Raw genomic sequence first — 19,476 nt, 5'->3', positions numbered from 1 at the left:
CGTCATAAAAGCCTACGCCTTTCCGCCCACTCCTCTGATCCAGAGGGTAATTTGCAAAATCAAGGCGTCTCGCCGACTCCTCATCGTTCTGATAGCTCCATGGTGGCCGGCCAGCCCATGGTTTTTCGGAGCTTCTCAGCCTCACGGAGGTGCCCCCGATACACCTTCCGACGGGCCGAGCACGTCTTCTGGCGCAGCAGGGGGGTGGCAGAATCACCCACCCTGCACCAGGGAAACTAGACCTCACAACGTGGTACCTGAGCAGGTAACGCTTCGGCACCTTAGCCTCTCACAGGCTGAAGATCATACAAGGTGCCAGGAGCAAAGCCACCAGGGCCCAGTACAAAAGCAAATGGACCGGATTTTGCCACTGGGCAGACTCCAAGGTAATTGACCCCTTGGCTTGCACGTTGGACGACGTGCTCTCCTTTTCGGCGCACCTCGCTCATTCAGGCGGACACCTGCTGCACATACCTTGCCGCCATTGGGGCTTACAGGAACTCGGAGGAAGGCATTTTTTCCTCCTCCAACCCTATCGCTAAGAAACATCCGACGGGTCTCGCTAGGCTCTACCCCCTCGTCAAGATACCGTACCCTGTGTGGGACCTTAACATAGTCTTGGGCGCCCTGGCGCACAAACCATTCGAGCCAATGGGGTCCGTAGACATCAGGCTGGTCACCATCAAGACTGCCTTACTAGTTCGTCTCACCTCAGCTTGCAGAGTCTGCGAGATCCAGGCGCTGGTCGCCTCTGAACCATATACCACCTTTCACAAGGACAAATTAGTCATGCAGACGCGTCTGGCATTTCTGCCCAAGGTTCCATCTGCGTTCCACTTGAACGAGGAAATAGTCCTTCCTACGTTCTTTCTGGATCCCAAGGACGAAGCACAGAGAGTGCTGCACTGCCTGGATGTCAGGCGTGCCCTCAAATTCTACTTGAACAGGACCAAGGGCTTCCGCAAGTTGGACGCCCTGTTTGTCACTTTCGGAGGCTCGAGGCCAGGCTATCCGGCCTCTAAGGCTTTCATATCCCGCTGGACAGTCTCTGCCATCAAGGAAGCGTACGAGGGTCAGCACAAGCCACTTCCAGCCAACATGCATTCCCATGCAGTCAGGGCCAAGGCAACGGCCATCGCATTCCAGCGCCATGTCCCTTGGCAAGTCATAAGCAGGGCGGCCACTTGGGCCACTCCCTCTGCTTTCTGTAAGCACTACTGTTTGGATGCCAGCTCTAGATCTGATGCGGCCTTCGGACAGGCTGTTCTCAGGAACCTGTTTGCTTAAGGAGGGTCTCTTCTCCACCCTGTGGCTACATTAATTTGTAATCACCCATACAGTATGGAGGAAACGGGACATAAGAGTAATTATAAGTTACTCACTGTAGTGACTAACATACTCTTAGTCCATAGTCCCCTTTCCTCCATACGTCCCACTAACCTCACCCCTAATAATACTGGTGTCATTAGGTAATGTTAAATCTATTGTCGACGCGTCAATGGGGACTGAGGTGTGGCGGCGGAGTCAGGGCAACGCATGCTCCCTGGGCCGCACCCCTGCACGCCTCTAAATTTAATGGGGAAGTTTTTTTCTGGTGAAAAAGGTTCCGTCTCCCGTCCCTTGGAAGGGACGCCGATACAGTATGGAGGAAAGGGGACTATGGATTAAGAGTACTTAAGTCACTACGGTGAGTAACTTATAATTTACTCTTGTGGAGGCTAAAGTCTTACTGAGTCCCGACACGAGGCCCCTTTTAAGGGAGCTTAACGTACCAAGTTGAAACCTGAGGTTCCTCTTGTGGAGGCTTAAGTCTATATTGACCGATCTGAGAGGGCTTCTCAGAGGGTCTTGTCGGTGAGGTATTGTCCTCAACCGTCCCACACTCAGGGTTGTGGTGGTACCGGTTCTGTCGGGGGCGGGGGGCAAAGAATGGGGTCACGGACCGCATTCTCTCTGGTATCGGCTTGTCCGAGGTTCCCCCGTTGGGGGCTAATTTTGAGACTGGTTTCAAAGATGTCGACTTACCATCCGAGACCACCCAGTACCGGCTCTGACGAGGATCCTTGTAAGGCTAAAATGTTACTTAAGACCCCTGACTCTGCAGAGGAGGCAATTGACTCAGCTACACATGTGACGCAGTTCTCTTCAGGTGGCGACAAAATGGCGGGCCAACCTGCGTGGCCTACGGCGGCCATTTTGGATACCTCCCTTACACCTACATTCGCAATGTCTGGTGCTGGGAGCATTCCTCAGCAATAGTAACCTGTTCCTCCTTTCTTTTGACCAGCGTGCATGGGCTCCGCTGCCTCATACTGTTGCTCCCTCCTGCTTTTGCTTCACTGATCTATGTGGACCCGGCCGGTGGTGGACCCTCCTGGCAACCATCATTGTATTCAGGGGGGGTGTAGGTCCCTTACTTACGAATGGTTTCCTCCTCTTCGACACCTAATTCCTCAGCTGAGAATTCGTTTTTGGGAAGTTTCAGATGCTCATGCACTCTGACCCTATGAGGACGTATTTCAAGCGTCTTTTCACTCCTGTTACGCCCCTGCCCCGGCTGCTTCGATTCAGTTTTTCTTTTAAAACCTGAGGCGGTAGGCGTGGAGGACCAGTCTTCTGGTCCTGCCTCGTTGGGATGAGCCTTAAGCGGATGAGTACGGCGATGAGCAGCCCTGCTCAGTGAGAGCATTCCATGACCGGGAGGGGCTTGTGTAGCTCTATTACTAGGGATTCCCCTGAGGTGCCTCAAGGGCCTAATATGCGCACCAGAGTGTTCTCTGAGGGACCCTCAAAGGACCTGCCAAAACTGGACGTGGCTCTGAGGTTCACCATTTGGGTGCTAAATTTCAGCTCAGTTCATCTGGGGCTCTGGATACCGGGGTTTACCTGAGGTCTCCGTTTCTGGTGCTCGTCACATCCAGCCATGGCTCAAGGACCCCTCTTGAGGGAGCTATATGTCCCGGGTTAAAACCCAAGGATCCTCTAAGTACAGTACTGACAGTCGAGGGATCCGCTAAGGGTCCTGTCAGTAGGGTACATTCCTCGACCGTCCCATGCTTGGTGTTGTGGTGGTACCAATTCTGTCGAGGGGGCAAAGGAGTCTAATTCTGGGTCATTTCCTAGGTTGTCCACTAAACATCCTAGATCTGCCAACCCCGGCTCGGCCGAGGTTCCTTGTTTCAAGGCTAAGTCTTTCTTAAGTCCCCTGAATCCCCTGAGGGGACAGTAGCCTCCTTTTCTCCTATGACGCAGTTCTCTTCAGATGTTGACTAAATGGCGGCCCAACCTCCTTGGTCCATGGTGGCCATTTTGGATATCTCCCTTACACCAACTTTCATTACGACTGGTGCTGGGAGCATTCCATTTGGGGCTGAGCAGCTTTTCCACGCTATGTGGACAACAAAGACCTGTTTGTCCGTCCTGGTGACAGCTTCAGCTGAGGCACCTTGTACAGAGGTCAGGATCCCAGACTCGGTCCTCCTCTGGGATCAGGGGGTGTCAGGGTCACTGTGCTTGCCGATCTGAAATTCCTGTTGGTAGCCCTGACTTAAGCGGCTGCGGCAAGGTGGTTGGTTTTTCTCTCACTCATCAGCCTCCTCTACAGGGAGAGGTAATCTCCCTGCCGATAAATCACCAAATGTTATTTTTGTCGGTTACACTACACTTCGGTGGGAGGGCGACTCTCGTCTCATCTGGAGGCATGGCAAACCATCACTGAAGACTGGTGGGGTTTGTCCATCCTTTAGGCAGGGTTTCGCATGCCCTTTCCTCCTACCCCACCCTTCAAACCTCTCTTCCAACTGATCGGGATGCCCTCCTTCAGAGCAGAGGTACAGAGACTTCTATACCTCAGAGTGGTGCAACCTGTTCTCCTCATGAAGCAAGGGAGGGGCTAGTACTGCTGTCCTTTCACAGTGCTCAACAAGGCTGGCCTGCGCACTATCTTCGGTCTTTCCGAGAGAAATTCAAGTTGATCACGCCCTGCCAAAGAAAGTCCTCTCTTCAGAAGGGCGATGGCTCATTGTGGTGGTCTTCCAGGATGCGTAAATGCACATTCTGACTTGGAGCCCGCATATGAAATATCTACGGTTCACCGTGGGAGCAGAACACTTCAGATTCGGGTATCCCTTTGGTCTCGACTCAGTGAGACGCACAAGAAACTCCTGAGGGGCCCTGCAGCGGTCTTCCAATACCGGATCTTCTTCCAAGGTTCCCCATTTGGGGGCTAAGGCTGACCCCAGTTCTGCTGTGGCTTTAGATACCAGGGTTCGCCCCGAGGCTTCTCCATCTGGAGCTAACTGTACCGGGTCTTAGCTCGAGGCCCCTCTCGAGGTGGCTATAGGACATGGGTTAAACCGGAGGTTCCCCTGCTTGGGGCTTAATTGCTCACCAACAGAATTGAGTCCCTCATCGAGGGGCCCGGCTGTAAGGTATATCCCCAAGCCTTTCCGCGCGCGGGGCCATGGTGCTAACAGGTCTGTTGTGGCGGCGAAAGAAGGTGGTCACGAATCACAGACCTTCCAGTACCGGCTCTGATGAGGATCCTCCACAAGAGGCCAATTCTGGGGAAGCCCCTGACGTGTCGAGTAAACGCCCTATATCTGCCAGTACCGGCTCTGCCGAGGTTCCTTGTTTCAAGGTTAGGATGGCACGCAGGGCACCTGACTCCCCTGGGGAGACTATTGCTCTACTTGCTCATGTGACGCAGTTTGCCCTTGGTGTGTGATAATGGCGGCCCAACCTCTGTGGGCCACGTCGGCCATTTTGAATACCTCCCTAAAAGCGAGGTTTTACATCAACAAGCAGGGCGACGCAGACTCTCCTCTCCTTGTGGATCTTGCCATACAAATTTGGGCTGGGCCATCCAGTATATTGTTTGGCTCCTGCTCCACACATCCCGGGTCACCTCAATGTGACCGCAGATTAATTCAGTTGCCAGTCGGCATCGGTTAAGAGTGTGAGAGGTATGCAGTAATAAAATTGTGGCAAAAATGTCCCGTGGGCAAAAAATTGCGGCAAAAATGCTGTGGTTTGACGCGGTAAAGGTGTACCCCGTTATACCACTTAAGGGGAGCGGCGGTGTCACCCACATCCTTTACATGGATTGCAGTGGCAAAACCGCAGCCTTTTTGCCACCATTCTTTGTGTAAACGGCCATTTTTGCCGCGATTTTAACACATGGAACCATGTGAGATGAACAGCAATATCATCAACATTTCCAGCAATGGGGTATGCCAGAGGTGGTCCTCTTCGCAGTTTGTGGGTCAACATGAAAGCTTATGCTTTCCCCTCATTGCCTCCTATCTATTGGTCTCTCTGTAAGCATGTTAAACCGTTGCCGAAGCAGCTATGTGGGTTTTCCCATCAGCTTGTGGTAAGCATTACTGCTTAGACCTGAGCTCCAGAGCTGATGCTCAAATCGGCCAGGCTGTTCTTAAGAACATCTTTCAGTAAGGGAGTTCCATTCACCTATTTTTCATGTGAGGAGTGCTTGGTAATCTCGCAAAAGTATGGAGGAAAGGGGATGGGACGTAGGAGTATAACAAAGTTACTAACCGTAGTGACTATCTTACTCCTAGTCCATAGTCCCCTTTCCTCCATACGCCCGCCCGCCGTCCCCTCTAATAAGTATCCTCTAGTATTGCTTAAAAGGTCTCATAACTGGCGATAGATAAGGACTGAAGGGCGGCGCTCAGGAGGGCGGGGTTAAGGCTGTGTGCAATACCTCGCATAAATAGAGAAGGACACATTTTTCAATTTGATGATTTTTTACAAAAGTGCTCCGGTCCCGTCCCACTGGACGGAATTCCCAAAAGTATGGAGGAAAGGGGACTAGGAGTAAGATAGTCACTACAGTGAGTAACTTTGTTATTCCTCATGGCTAGCACATATACACACCGGCTGAGTGAGCTGAAATCTTAATGTGGAGTGCCTGCTTTTCTGATATATTCTGGGAGATGACTCTTGGAGTGAGATTGTCTTTTTTGCTTCAAAGTGGTGTCTGAATTCCATCTTGCAACAATGATTCTCCTTCTGGTCTTCTTTCCTTTCAATGTGCAGGAGTTTTCTTCTCCTTTATTCTAAGAGAGCACTTTGCTTTTATGGCTCCAGATACAAGGAGTACCTAGTGGGTGACTTGCTTTTTTTCATCAGGGTTGCTGGACCACATGAAAGGAAGGCTGCTTTCAGGCAAACTATCCCCAGTAGGATTATCACGTGGACTATGACCTGACGAACCATGCCTCTTAAGGCAACAGCTCATTCTATCAGGGGCCAGACTGCCACCATGATGCTGTAGAGGGGTGGGTGTGCCTGGTTTGACCATATACAAGACCACATGTTCTCCCTTATATGCTTTTTCCAAGCACTTCGTAGATGCTTTTATAGGGGCGGATGCTTTGTTTGGTTGATCACCTCTTTAGCAGTTTATGTTAGGGTATTGGTGCCTCGTAATCGTTATTTGCATAATGTTATGTTGCTGCTTTTGGAGATGTTCTAAAAAAAAATGGAATCTGTTGGAGGAAGATATCCAATAAAAGAACAAGTTACTTTCATTAATGTTCTTACTGATGGATACATTATTCCTCAAATAGATTACTCATTAACCGTCCCTCATGCCACATACTACATGCACATTTTAGTTCTCCTTTGCGGAGCCATGGAACTGTGTGGAAATTAGGAAATGGGGTATTTGTGACTTAACATATATACCTTCGGACATTAATTCCAGTGATAGGTCACTTCATTAAGCCCTGATGCAGCTGGCCTGGAATCGCTATGTTGCACTCTGGTGTCCATATACAATCTGTGCACGGAGCGATTTTTGAAGACAAGGAATCTGCAGGTTGAATATCGTGTCCATCAGAACGAGAATTACTAAAGGTAAGACACTTGTTCTTACAGATTCCGAAAATGTACACAATCTTTAAAATAAACAGTTTTACTTTGTGTTCTAAAACAGGCAATGCGAATGCTTTGAAAGATAAATGACTATTGGAATCATGGTCTATACTTGGCACTGGGTATTTTATATGCCTGTTTTAATGGTGTGGTCATATACAAGTTATTCAGCATACTGTCAAATTTTAAACCATTTAATTACATCCTGAGATTTCTGAAGGATTGCCGATGTAATTTGTCCTTCACATATAAGCAGATGTAGATATTTTGTGTCCCAGATTCTGTAACACGTTGGTTCAACTACTTTACAAGGATAACTGTTTATTATAATTAGCCTGGATGTGTGTACTATGGATTCACAAAAATGCGCAAGTTCACAAAAACGGGCACCATTCAGCTAAATCTATTTACAATATTTTGCCTAGGCACAAGAGGATGCTGAGAAGCTGCGTTCTGTTGTAATGCCATTGGAAAAGGAGATTTTGACTTTGAAAGAGAAGCTGAGTGGTGCTGAAGAACGGATAAAAGATCTTGAGGCATCAAAGGTTGTGCAAATTACTAACAGCTCTTGCTTGATAACTGTCTTTTATTTTTTTCAAGGAGCATATCTAAACAGTTAATTAGTCCATTATTAATTTAATTAAAACCCGTATTTGCAGACTTCTCAGAATGTTTTTTTTAAAATGTAATGTATTGTCTTCGTTCAGTTTATAATACACAATCTCTTCCACAGTTTTTAAATTTGTTTTCATCGATTGCAATAGTGGCCGCTTCAATGTTTTTTCCAACTCAGCCACCTTTTTTTCTCTCATTTTACAGTAAGGCTGTACAATAATGTTTTAACTAGCCTTAAACTTTTCAGTGTCAATTGTAGGAATGCAGTGACATTGCTTCTGGAACCCTCCTCTCAACTACACTCCATGAGACTTTTGTGAAGGCGATCAAAGACCAGGCTGAGCCAAATCCTTTGCACAGTTCATAATTGCCAGGAGCTGGGAGCTATTTAACTCCTGGGTGTAACCAATGGGAGCCTGGTTAGCTTGTAACCCACAGCTACGGAGCTACTTTTGACTCCTGTGGCAAGTGGAGCCATACAAACCTAGCTATGTGATATTAACTGGTTACATGTGATTTTATCGAATTATCAAACAAAGAATCAATTTTGAACGAATAAAAAACATCTAAAAAAAACATAGCTATTTGTCGTTGTTTTTGGGGGGTCCCCCACACTCCCCCTTTTTTCTTTGTACTACTTTTCACCCACCCCTAATACCACTACTCCCCATTCCCAACCACATATATATAGTTTTCCAAAATTATTTTTTTCTTCAATGTTTTCGGTTAATTCAAAATGGATTCTTTGTTTTATAATTCGATAACATCACTGCATACCTTATTAATTATGTATGTTTGGGGGTTTATATAAAGAACGATAAAAAAAACACACAGGGCATTTAGAGCATATTGGATAACATGAAATGGACAAAAAGTGAGAGTTTGCATCTTGCGCAAAGTTGCATTCGCTGAGCAGTCTGTACTAGGTCCTGGTTCCCCACAGGTAGCCCCACCTAACTGGTTATGCTGGATACCCAGGCGCTGCGTTTTGCCCCAGGTCAACAAATCCCAATTTCGATCCCTGCTTTACTTATTTACTGCACATAATGAGGCTAGTTTTTTTGCTGTTCCAGGGCCCCAGTACTTTCTAATACAGAGCTATTCCATACTATAACTGTGTTCATGCCCGCTGTAACATTATAGTAATTAATGTTTTCTTTCATTTCATGTTTTAAAAAAAAATATTTTGGCTATTTATCCCTTTTCCAGTAGCCACTGCAAGGCTGCTATTATGGCCTCCAGAAGGAATTTATTTATGAAACTGTTGTCAAATCCCGGGCATATTTGAGCTCATATTTGAACTTTGTTTCCAATAGCCCTCTCTTACAATGCACTCTCGTGCAATCCCCTGCACCCCCGCCAAGGGCATGACTGTGCCCCTTGCAGTATTGAATCTAAAATGCCACCTGTCCAAACCCGGTTTGACTTATTTTTCTTAATGCATGCTTTGGTTTTTCTCCAGGCCATTTAGTGTCTCAAAACTCATGCAGATCTTAATACAATTTATAAAATGAATAATGCCCTACAGCTCTTCTTCAGTGTTGCATATAAAGACATTGAGCAGGTTGTCTTATTTTAATGTTGTCTTGTAAAGCACTATTTTCCCAACAATATTTCTTCAGCATACATGACGTACGGTAGAGGCCATTGGGGAAGATGTAAGCAGGCATTACAGCATTGTAAAAAACAAGCCAGGAGTTGTTTATTGTGCAAGTGGCAGAATCCAAATAGAATTTAGCATTCACCGTTCTGTTGTTGCCTGGGAACCCAGGATAGGCTTGGGCATCTGGAGATAAAATTATGCAGAGACAGGAAGAATGGCCAAATGGGAGAGCGCCCAGGAATTACTTTTTGAGTTTTAAATGTATTGAATTGTCCTTCAAAGGAGTGGGGGGGCTATAGTGAAAGGAACAAAGTCTAAATAGTTTGGATCTGGCTGTGTCAATTGCAAATACTTTAAGGGTGTCTGACATAGGCCCTTTTCCAGGCTGATAAGGCTGAAAAGTTGTATTCTTGTTTGCAACTGTGAATTCCCTTGAGCAGCTTACAGTCTTGAAATGCAACCAATATAAGGTCTTTGATGTGGTCATGAAACTGAAGCTTGTTGCAGCCTTTACTCCTTTTCTTGAAAGTGCCTCATGTTACCAGCACCCATGATCTATACCACCCCTTGACACAAATCAAGGCAGCATTGTTGAATTAAGTATCTTCTTCAAGGGATGCTGTCTATGTTTATGCTGTAATACGTCTCCTTTCCATGATCTTAAATACTAGGTGTATGGTGCTAATCATGTGACTTTTTAGTCTTTGACGGTGGAAATTAATGCAAAATGCTTGCCAAGTTTACATGCAACAGAGTATATGCTTTGCTTTTTTTTAATAAAAAGGCAAGTGCGAGAATTCACAGGAAAAGTCTTTCAAATGGAAATTGAAAAGTTAAGCTATTGTTTTAGGATTAGGTATTGAGGAAGGATATTGTTTAAGATCTGGACAATAAAATGCAATTAACCTTCCAAAACACCTGAAGTGCTGTTTAAACCTTTATGCACAGCGTTTGCAGGCTCTTACAAAAAGGAAAATCAGTCATACTGGCTATCATCGTAAAGAAAAGAACAATGCATCTCTAACGTGCCATGCCCCTGCAGTCCTCCCTCACCCACTTCAAAGGCTGTACTAAAACTGTCCCTTTCAAGTGGATTGTGTCCTCCAACGTATTCCGCATCTTAGATGTATTCCATCCAGCTTTGCTGCTCTTTGGAAATGTTTTTGGCAGAGGGCGCCGTGCGTCGATGTGGTCGAGTCGATAGTCCCTCGAGGGCCTCCGTCGAGGGTGACGTCATCGGGTGTATAAATAGCACGCGCGGCGCCCGTTGGCACCAGTTCCGTTTTTCCGCAGTACGTTACTTCGGACATTCGGCGCGCCTCGAGTTCTGTCAGGAAATATAATATTACGAGAAGAAATAATGTCCTCGTCATCGACGCCGACCACGACCCCGAGGTCGGGTTTTAAGAAATGCAAGTCGTGACGACTGGCTCATTCAGGCCAGTTCACAAGAGTTGGCCGTCAAACACACAGACAACTGTCCAGCTGCTGACGGATCTGAGATTCTCCATCAATTATCTGAAGTCCTGCTTGACCCAAACGCAGAACGGGCTGTTTCTAGGAGCCAGACTCGATAGTCTCCTGCCTAGCGTCGCTCTCGGAGGAGAGGGTAGCAGCCATTCTTGGAAAAGTGCAACAGCTGTTGTCACTAAAGACTGTCACGATGCAGACCATTAAGTATCTTCTCGGCCTGATGTTGTGTTGCAGCTACCTTATCCAGCACTGCAGATTGCGGATGCGACCTCTTCAGGAGTTTCTGGGCGTTCGTTGGATTCAGGTGTCTGGAAGCTTCACGGACAAGATCCTGCTCGACGAGGAGTTCTGTCGGGCGATGCAGTGGTGGATGTTCACTCTGTCTCCCTGAGCACAGGGTTCCACAGCCCCCGTACCAGGAGAGGGTCGCCGCGGATGCTTCCCTGGAAGGCTGGGGAGCCCACACTGACGTCTGCAGGCCAGAGGCCTGTGGCAGGCGGAGGAGAAGGTTTATCGCATCAATTTCCTGGAGCTACGGGCAGTGTTCTGGGCCCTAAAGTAATTCCTTCGTCTCTGAAGGGCAAGGTGGTGAGGATCTTCATAGACAACACCACCACGATGTTCTACATCAGGAAGCAGGGGGGCAATAGATCCCCAGCGCTCTACAAAGAGGCGCAGGACTTGTGGCACTGGGCCGTCGGGCATGAGATGTTCCTCGTCCCCTTTCACCTGGCGGGAATCAAGAACACCATTGCCGACTCCCTCAGTAGGGAGTTGCGCTCCTGCCGAGAGTGTGAACTTCGGCAGGAACAGGTGGACCACATCTTCATCAAGTGGGGCAGGCCCCAGATCGATCTGTGTGCGATGGTGGCGAACTCCAAATGTCAGACGTTTGCTAGCAGATTCCACCAACCGGGGAGCATGGGGGACGCATTCTCCTTCTAGTAGGAAGGCCCGTTTCTGTATGCGTTCCCTCCGTTGCCTCACCGGCTGCGAGTCAGCAATCATCTCAAACAGTGCTGATGCAGGATGATACTCAATGCCCTGGCATGGCCGAGGCAGATTTGGTACCCGGACCGTCTCAGCCTGTCAGTGTTGCCTCCGGTGAAGCTGCCGGTGGTCACATATCTGCTCACCAGGGAAAGAGGTGCCATCCTGCATCACAATCCAGCATCACTGAAACTGAGGGCTTGGCTCCTGCAGCCCTAGAGTTTGAAGGATACAAGTTGCCAGCGGACTGCAGAGAGGTCCTCGCCAAGGAAAGAGCCTGGTCGATTCTAAATGCTACGGTCACAAGTAGAAGCGTTTCACTACGTGGTGCTGGTTGCAGAAGATCACCCCTCTGAGGGTCACAGCCCTGCAGATTCTTCCATACTTGTTGTCCTTGGCCAAGGGGGGACTGGCGCACGCCTTTTTCAAGGTGCATCTGGCGGGTATTTCCTGCTACACCAGGTCTCCATGAAGATCTTCTTTGGTCCTCCGTCTCGTCAAGGAGTTCTTCAAAGGACTGTTTCAATCTTTCCCGCCGGTGAAGGCTCCTGCCCTGGCGTGGGAACTCGATGTGATGCGGAGGAGGCTCATGGGCGGGGGGCGGCCTTCGAGCCTTTGCATCAGGCCCCTCTCGTGGAAAGCAGCTTTTCTAGTGTCCATCACCTCCACCAGGAGGTTGGGTGAGATCCAGGCCCTATCCTGCAACTTTCTGCGAATCAAGGGTGCTGCTGCGGATGCACCCCTCCTTCATGCCGAAGGTTCAGTCGGAATTCCACCTCAACGAGCCTTTGGTGTTACCTGTGTTTTTTCCAAAGCCTTTGTCACCAGCTGAAAGGGCATTGCACTCGCTGAACGTTGCTCGTGCTCTAAAGTTCTATGTGGCACGCGCAAACTTTTTCGAAAGACTTCTCAACTGTTCGTGAACTTTGGTCCTGTGAACCATTGGAAGGCCTCCTATTTCAAGGTGGCTGTCCGGCTGTATCACGCACTGTCATCGGTTGGTAAACCGACTGCTGCCCCGCCGTCCGAGAGCCCACTCCACCAGAGCGATCGCTGCAACGACAGCGTTCTTGTCTGTTGTACCCCTGCTGGACATCTGCAGGGCTGCTACGTGGAGGTCTACGACCACCTTCACGAGATTCTACTGCGTCGACAGGGAATCTGGGGCGTAGTCGAGAGTCGGCCACGCTTTGCTATGCAACCTGTTCGCTTGAGGTGAGCCTGTTCCAGAGGTAAGAGTAATTGCTTCTGTTGAGCCTTGCCTCCTCCTGTGGTTGTGTAATGTTGTACTGCTATTTATTCCTTATTCATGAGCATGTGAATCCATGCAGAACCTATGCTGGAGAAGGAACAAGTTACTTAACTATAACTTTTGTTCTCCAGCATGGGTCTGGCATTAATTCACATGTAAACCCTCCCTCCTGCCCCCCTGCGGCTCTTCTTGGTCATACTGCCACCTTACGTGCTTTCCAAATCTGAAGACGGCTGCCAGAGGAGGGGCTTAGGGAGAGGGCAGTCGTTGGCTGGGAGCAGTATGACTCCAGCCAATGACTGGCTCGGTGATAGGTTTATAGAAGAAAGACAGTTTGTAAACAAAAGTGAAACTGTTTTTCTTTTACTGAGGATTCCCGGCCTGACTGGGAATATTCATGAGCATGTGAATCCATGCCAGACCCATGCTGCATAACAATAGTTACAGGTAAGCAACTTGTTGCATCTAAGCTGACTTCTTAAGGCAGTCTTTCATTTTGGAGATTATGAGTGTGTTTTTAATGACTACATTCAATGAGACCACTTCTGCATGTGGGGCATGCCAGAAATGGTATTGGATGCCCAGCCAGAACCAAGCTCCATGGGAATGACCTTTTGACAAATTAGTCGTATTATTGATCCGGAAGTTCAAAGAATCCAGAGCAGCAGTGATCTTGATGGCGAGGGTATAGCCTCCCCAGTGCTGGTATTAATCTGTCACTTGATCAACATCAGACTGCTGTGCAGACAAGGTCTTATTTTGAATTGTAGCATGTCACACCACGGCCTGCCATCTCTGAACTTAACTCCATGGCCCAGCGTAGCTGGAATTTGACACGTAGAGAAGAAAATTACTGCTTTATCTTCTTTATTGGGCTAAATCTGCATTCAAATTAATTGGACAGTTATCGCACTCTAATTTCTCATAATTCCAGTAATGTAGGCTTTCACTTTTTAGTGCTTAAAAAGATCTATACCCCAGTGATTAAACTTTCCTCCATGGGAGCTTAATGTTGTGCTAACTAAATCAATGCCCCCCTACCATCCCCTTTGACAATGTGTACTAAGTGAATCTACAGCATTTGTTCTATAAAGTTGCCTTTTCTGTGCCCATTATGTCAGCTAGAAAGGTTAGCAAGATGCATTTTGTATGTGTTGACAAACCTCACATGGTTTTCACAGTAATAAGGTAGGCCTGAGAATGCATCCTTCCTTCTTAACAAAGGTTGTGTCAGATTTTCATCTTTGGCCCCTTCTTTCCGAATTCTTCTACCCTGGCATAGACTGCTTTTCAAACATTTGATGCAAAGGTCTTAAAATATTTTATTTATTTTTCAAAAATACTGGGAAAGCAATGCATTTTTGTATGCAAACGCTTACAAAGTTTAACATTGAAAACCGAGCTGAGGACATGCGTCCTTTACAATGGGGTGAGATAATGTGACATGAAGACCAGATGTTGCAGGGGAAGGTGGAAACATAAACCTGGGAAGGAGGTCACAGGACAGAATGACTTAGGAACGAGATGGTGGAGAGAGTGCTAAATTTAGGATGAAGGGGTGACTGAAAAGTGCTGTAGGGTTCTTTGTAAAGTATGGAGAGAGGAAAAACAGGGTAATGCAGTAACGTAGAGTCCTGGGAAACCGGTTCTTCAGGTAGGAGGGCTTTGAGGTTGGATTTAAATACGGGTAGAGCTGGAGTAGTACAGAGAGGAAGAGCATTCCAGAGTACGCGAGAGAGGGAGCACAGGGGACTTGAGTGGTGTAAAGGAGGTGAGCTGACGAGCGTAACGAGCAAGGACAGGGTAGGGAATGAGATGAGCTGATAGGTAGCGTGGGGCGAGTCCATGGATAGTTTTGAAGATGACAAGACTTTTATACTTGGTCCTTTGTTTCATAGGTAGCCAGCTAATTAGGAAAAGCGAAAAAGGTTGAAAAATGTGCAGACCGTGAAGTTGAGGACTTTGTTCTCAAGTGAAAAAGCATAGTTGGGAAAGCAATAGAGGAGACTGGCACAGTAGTCTAATCTAGGAAGGACCAAGGAGGAGATGAGCTGTTTATCAGTATTGAATGGAAGAAGATTACAGATTTTTCTGATATTGAGGAGGTTGAGTTTGGCTGCAGTGGCAGATTTGGAGATGAAGAGCGAGAAGTTCTGTTATGGGTCGAAGATGACACGAAGGTTATGAACCGAGTATGGAAGGTATTCAGGCGAGAAGAGGGCAAGAGAGTAAGAAGTAGCCTGTTTGGCTTGGAATTCGAGAACTTCAGTCTTAGTGGAGTTGAGCATGAGTGAGTAAGGCGCCATCCAATATTTGATGGCAGAGAGACAGTTTGACATTTTTGACAACAGCTTGTCAGATAAGGAGTGAAGGGGGAAGAAGATCAGAGTGTCGTCAGCAAAGAGTTGATAGGAGAAGCCATAAGAGGCGATGATGGCCCAAAGTTTGGAAGTATAGACGAAGAGCAGTGCACCAACGACAGACCCTTGGGGAACTCCAACAGTAAAGTGGGGTGAGTGGGGAGATAAGGCTGTTCCAGAACACCTGAAAGTGTCTGGGGGCAAGGTATGAAGCAAACCAAGTGATGGCCTTATCTCTGATGCCAAGGAGAGATAATGTAGAGAGGTCAGAATGTCAACAGTATTGAAGGCAGCAGAGATGTCAAAGAATAAGAATAGATGAAAGGTTAGCATTACGAGCGGCATAGATGAAGTTGCTGATGTTGAGGAGAGCTGTCTCGGAAGAATGCAGAGGTTGGAAGCCAGATTGAAGAGGTTCCCAGAGGTGATGGTTATCAAGGAACTTGGTGAGGCGATTTAAATACTACTTGCTCTAGAATTTTGGAATATTGTAGAAGAAGAGAGACAGGGCGAAAGTTGGCATGACAGGATGTAGACTAGGATTCTTAAGGAGAAAGATACCAGTAGATGTCTTATAGGATGTGGAAGAAGTGGCATTGTCAAGGAAGGAATTGACGCGGGAAGCACGATGTGGAGCAACCCTGGGAGCTCTGTTTGTTACAATGTGCGGGGTCAGTGGGGGCACAGGAAGGGTTAGCCTTGAGGAGCAGGGCAAGATTGTCAGAGTTGGTGGGAGCAAAGGAAGACATAGTAGCGGGAGAGCAGAGTAGAAGTGGTTGAGAAAAGTGAGCTGGAGGAGGGGATTGATGGTAAGTAGCAAGAGTATTTTGAATGGTAGACATTTTAGAAGAAAAGTAGAGTGCAAGATCATTTGCAGAAAGAGTAGAGAATATGGAGATGGGTTTGGGAGGGGAGAGAATTGAGTTGTGATTTTTTGGGGCGCCTATGGTGGGCGGATTGAGACAAAGTGAGCAAGAGAGAGAGAAGTCCCGTTTGGCAGAGTCAAGAGTAGAGGAGTCGTTTTAAAAAGCAGTGAGATACAGTTGGAGATTTGAGGATTGTTTTAGAGGAGTGTTTGACCTTTGCCAAGTGCAGAGCTTTTTCCTCGTTTTCAGAGTGCAGATGAGAGGTGTAATCCAGTGCAGTGGAGGGGAGGATTTAGGTGAGAGTGGTGTTATAGGAAAAGGTGGCCAAAGAGCAGTTTTAAAGTTAGTGAAGAGTTCTTCAGTGGATGGAAAGGTGAGGAGAGTGGTGTAGGACCGAGAGATAGTCGGGGAGCTTGGTGGAGGGAAGCCTGCTCCTAGTAATAGTTGTAGAAGGTGAAGAGAGTGAGGAAGAAGCAGGGGTGGAGATTGAGCCACAGATGATAGAGCGTTCAGAGGGAGAAGGAGCGGTGGAGATATTAGAGGCGGACAGTTGAAAGGAGATGAGAATACTATCAAGGGAGTTTTCATTTGAAGGGGTGGGCAGAGAGTGACAGATGAGTGAGTGGTTAAGGAGAAGAGAGTTAAAGACAGTGGATCATGCAGCAGAGAGAGAGGGGAGGTTGAAATCACCAATGAGGTGGTTATCGGAAGGGAGAGAGTCAATTAGCTGGGAGAGGTGATTGAAAAATTGACCTACATGACCTGGTAGCCTGTAGAGAGAAATCATATGTATGCCATAGTGGCAGTGATTGTGCGAATAGTGTATTCAAATGAGCAAGAATTAGCGGGCGACCGGGGAGATGGGACATTTTGAGGATCAAAACAGTCCTGCACCACCACCCCTGCTAGTGGGGCGGGGAGAGTGAGTGAAGGTTGTAGGCAGGGTCATGAAGGGCAGCATGGTTGCAGTCAGAGATCCAGGTTTCAGGAAGGATAATGAGGTCAAGAGAAGGAGAATGAGAAAGGAAGAAGTCTGAGGTAAAGGAGTTTTTTTTGCAGTCAGACTGTTTTCCAAAGAGCAATCGAAAGAGAATGAGATGTAGAAGAATAGCGACGTTGATTCTGAAAAATCGAGAGGCACTGCGGGTAGATGCGAGAAGAGGAAGTGTAATGGAAGTTAGGGTTGGAATAGGTTTTGTGAATAGAGTAGTGGATCGAGAAGAGATGATGGGGATGGGAAGAGAATTGCGATGGTTCTGAGCGGAGGAGAATGAAGGGAGAATTGGAAGGAAAATGAAGAGATCCTGAAAGTGCATGCTGTGGGTGAAGCTAAGGAGAAGCAATAATGGGTACTTCGACAAGTAGCAGGACACAGCAAAGCAAAGGCTCATAGGCGAAGAGCAGGAGAGGCTGTTCAAAGGCTGGTTTTCACCCTTCACTCTTCTGCCCTTACTGGGACGCCCCGGAAATAGAAAAGGAAATAGCAGCAACCCGTTGCTCTTTCTTCCCTTTGCTCTGGAGACCCGGGTGAAAGGACACCCAAAGGACAGTGTAACCTGGAAGTAACTTTGTCAGGGGTCACGTGAGAAGTCACTAGATCGAACCTGGATGCTTCTTGTAGGTCCCCTGACCTCTGCAGGCAGATGAAAAGATTGCCTCTGGTTGTGGAAAGGGCAAAAGACTAAAAAGCGTAAACTGTTGGTCAACTATGGGGTGGTCTATCGATAGCCATATGGATAGCGCCAGGCATTGTTTTCATGAAGCAAACCAATCTCTTCTGAGCATGTTGAAGGCCCATCCACTCAAGGAAAGTTGTTACTGGTGTTCACCCTAGAAATGTGTTGGGTCTCATATGGAAGACTGTTCATGATGTAGCGCAAGTGGATCAGGTGTCTTTGAGGAATTTGTTTGTCTAGGGTTTTACTGGTTGACCATCCTCCCGGGAGTAGGGGATTCATTTGCTGTTCTATTCCATATCTATGACTGATGATAAAGATCCCTTGATCACGGAATAGCTGCAGTTTCAGTTCTCCATCATGGGCATCTTCATTATATTTATAAAACAGCTCTTCTCCTTCCAAAAAAAGACCAGCTCCAGGAAGGGACTCGAAAAAGAAGACTAATTTATCCTTCTGACCCATTGTGTATAGAAGAACTTTTCTTCGACTGCCAGTGTGATGCATGATGGGAGGCTGCACAGGCAAGAAACTTGAATGAGCAGTGTTCTTTTGTTTACTTGAACGTGACTGCTTATCTGCCTTGTTTTTCCATTTTGTAAGATGCTGGTAACAGTTATGCATAACAAATTAAATTAGCACCAATATGATTTTGGAAGGTAATTGCTGTTTAATGCGAAAACATTTTTTTAAAAGCTGGCTCGTATTTTTTTTTTTTTTTTTTTAATGAAAGATTTTGATCTATGTAACTCTTGTTCTCAGAGATATTCAATGCTTCTGAATATAATTAAGATACCCATTGTGGAGAATATGAATTAAAAGTAGGTAATTGTTTCTTGCTTGTGTGCATACCTTTCAGGTAAAAGAATTAAATCACTATTTGGAAGCAGAAAAGTCGAGCAGGACTGATCTAGAAATGTATGTGGCTGTTCTGAATACTCAGAAATCTGTTCTCCAAGAAGATGCAGAGAAATTGCGGAAAGAACTACATGAAGGTTAGAAACCAGCAAATAACTTCTTGCTTTGATTCATTGGTGTATTTTGTGTTTTTGGCCAGTGATGTATTATTTATTCAAAAAAAAATTTGAAATATGCTTTGAATTCTGTTGCTTCAATTTAAACACTTGTGGTTAAAATGTAAAGATCTTAGATAATGAAGTTGGATATTCAACTGTGAAGAGAGCAACAAAACATCACTTCAGTGAGTACGCTGGGAGTTTGGTCAGGTCTTATATAGTGGGAGAGGGAAAATCTAAGTACCTAAAATACACCACTGCTCTACTGGCATTTTTTAAAAAAAATTTGCTTTACTTAATTTTTCAAGCAGATAGGTAGTCGGATTGGATGCAGGTTGCACCCCGCGCACAATACATATAACAATAGGTTACATAACGGTTCATTACTTTCGGTACATTGATCTTCTACGGGCCATTAAGCCAATCAATTTTCATGCATTGTCAGACTGCGCTTCACTTAGATATTCATGTAGGGGGTCCTATATATTTTTGGGTCTACTGGTAGCATTAACAGTTGCAATGTATCCCTTCTCCCTCTCATTCTCATATGTAAGCTCCTTTAGCCATTCCGCACTTGATGGTGCCATCTTGGATTTCCATTTCAACAAGATACATTTTTTTGCAATCATAGAACAGTCTACGCTTTGATACTTTACCTATGTCTTCGAGTAGGTATTTGAGGGGAACTAGTACCAGCGGTATTCCGGTCATGAGATGTAGTATTT

The 19,476-nt window shown here is 46.6% G+C and overlaps 1 protein-coding gene across 3 annotated transcripts in view; it reads left to right on the top strand.

Annotated features, from left to right (window-relative positions):
* Positions 1-19,476, top strand: part of RABEP1 (rabaptin, RAB GTPase binding effector protein 1) — a 1,480,178-nt gene that overhangs the window by 364,461 nt on the left and 1,096,241 nt on the right. For all 3 annotated transcript variants that reach the window (XM_069614603.1, XM_069614604.1, XM_069614605.1), the window contains exons 5-6: positions 7,326-7,445; positions 18,595-18,730. In XM_069614603.1, coding sequence (XP_069470704.1) covers positions 7,326-7,445; positions 18,595-18,730 — 256 coding nt within the window. The remainder of the gene's footprint in view (positions 1-7,325; positions 7,446-18,594; positions 18,731-19,476) is intronic.

The sequence above is a fragment of the Ambystoma mexicanum genome, chromosome 9 (genome assembly GCF_040938575.1).
Source record: "Ambystoma mexicanum isolate Mex_15411 chromosome 9, UKY_AmexF1_1, whole genome shotgun sequence".
NCBI classification, from domain to species: domain Eukaryota; kingdom Metazoa; phylum Chordata; class Amphibia; order Caudata; family Ambystomatidae; genus Ambystoma; species Ambystoma mexicanum.
Note: the sequence above shows the minus strand (reverse complement) of the source record. Positions and strands in the feature narration are given on the sequence as shown.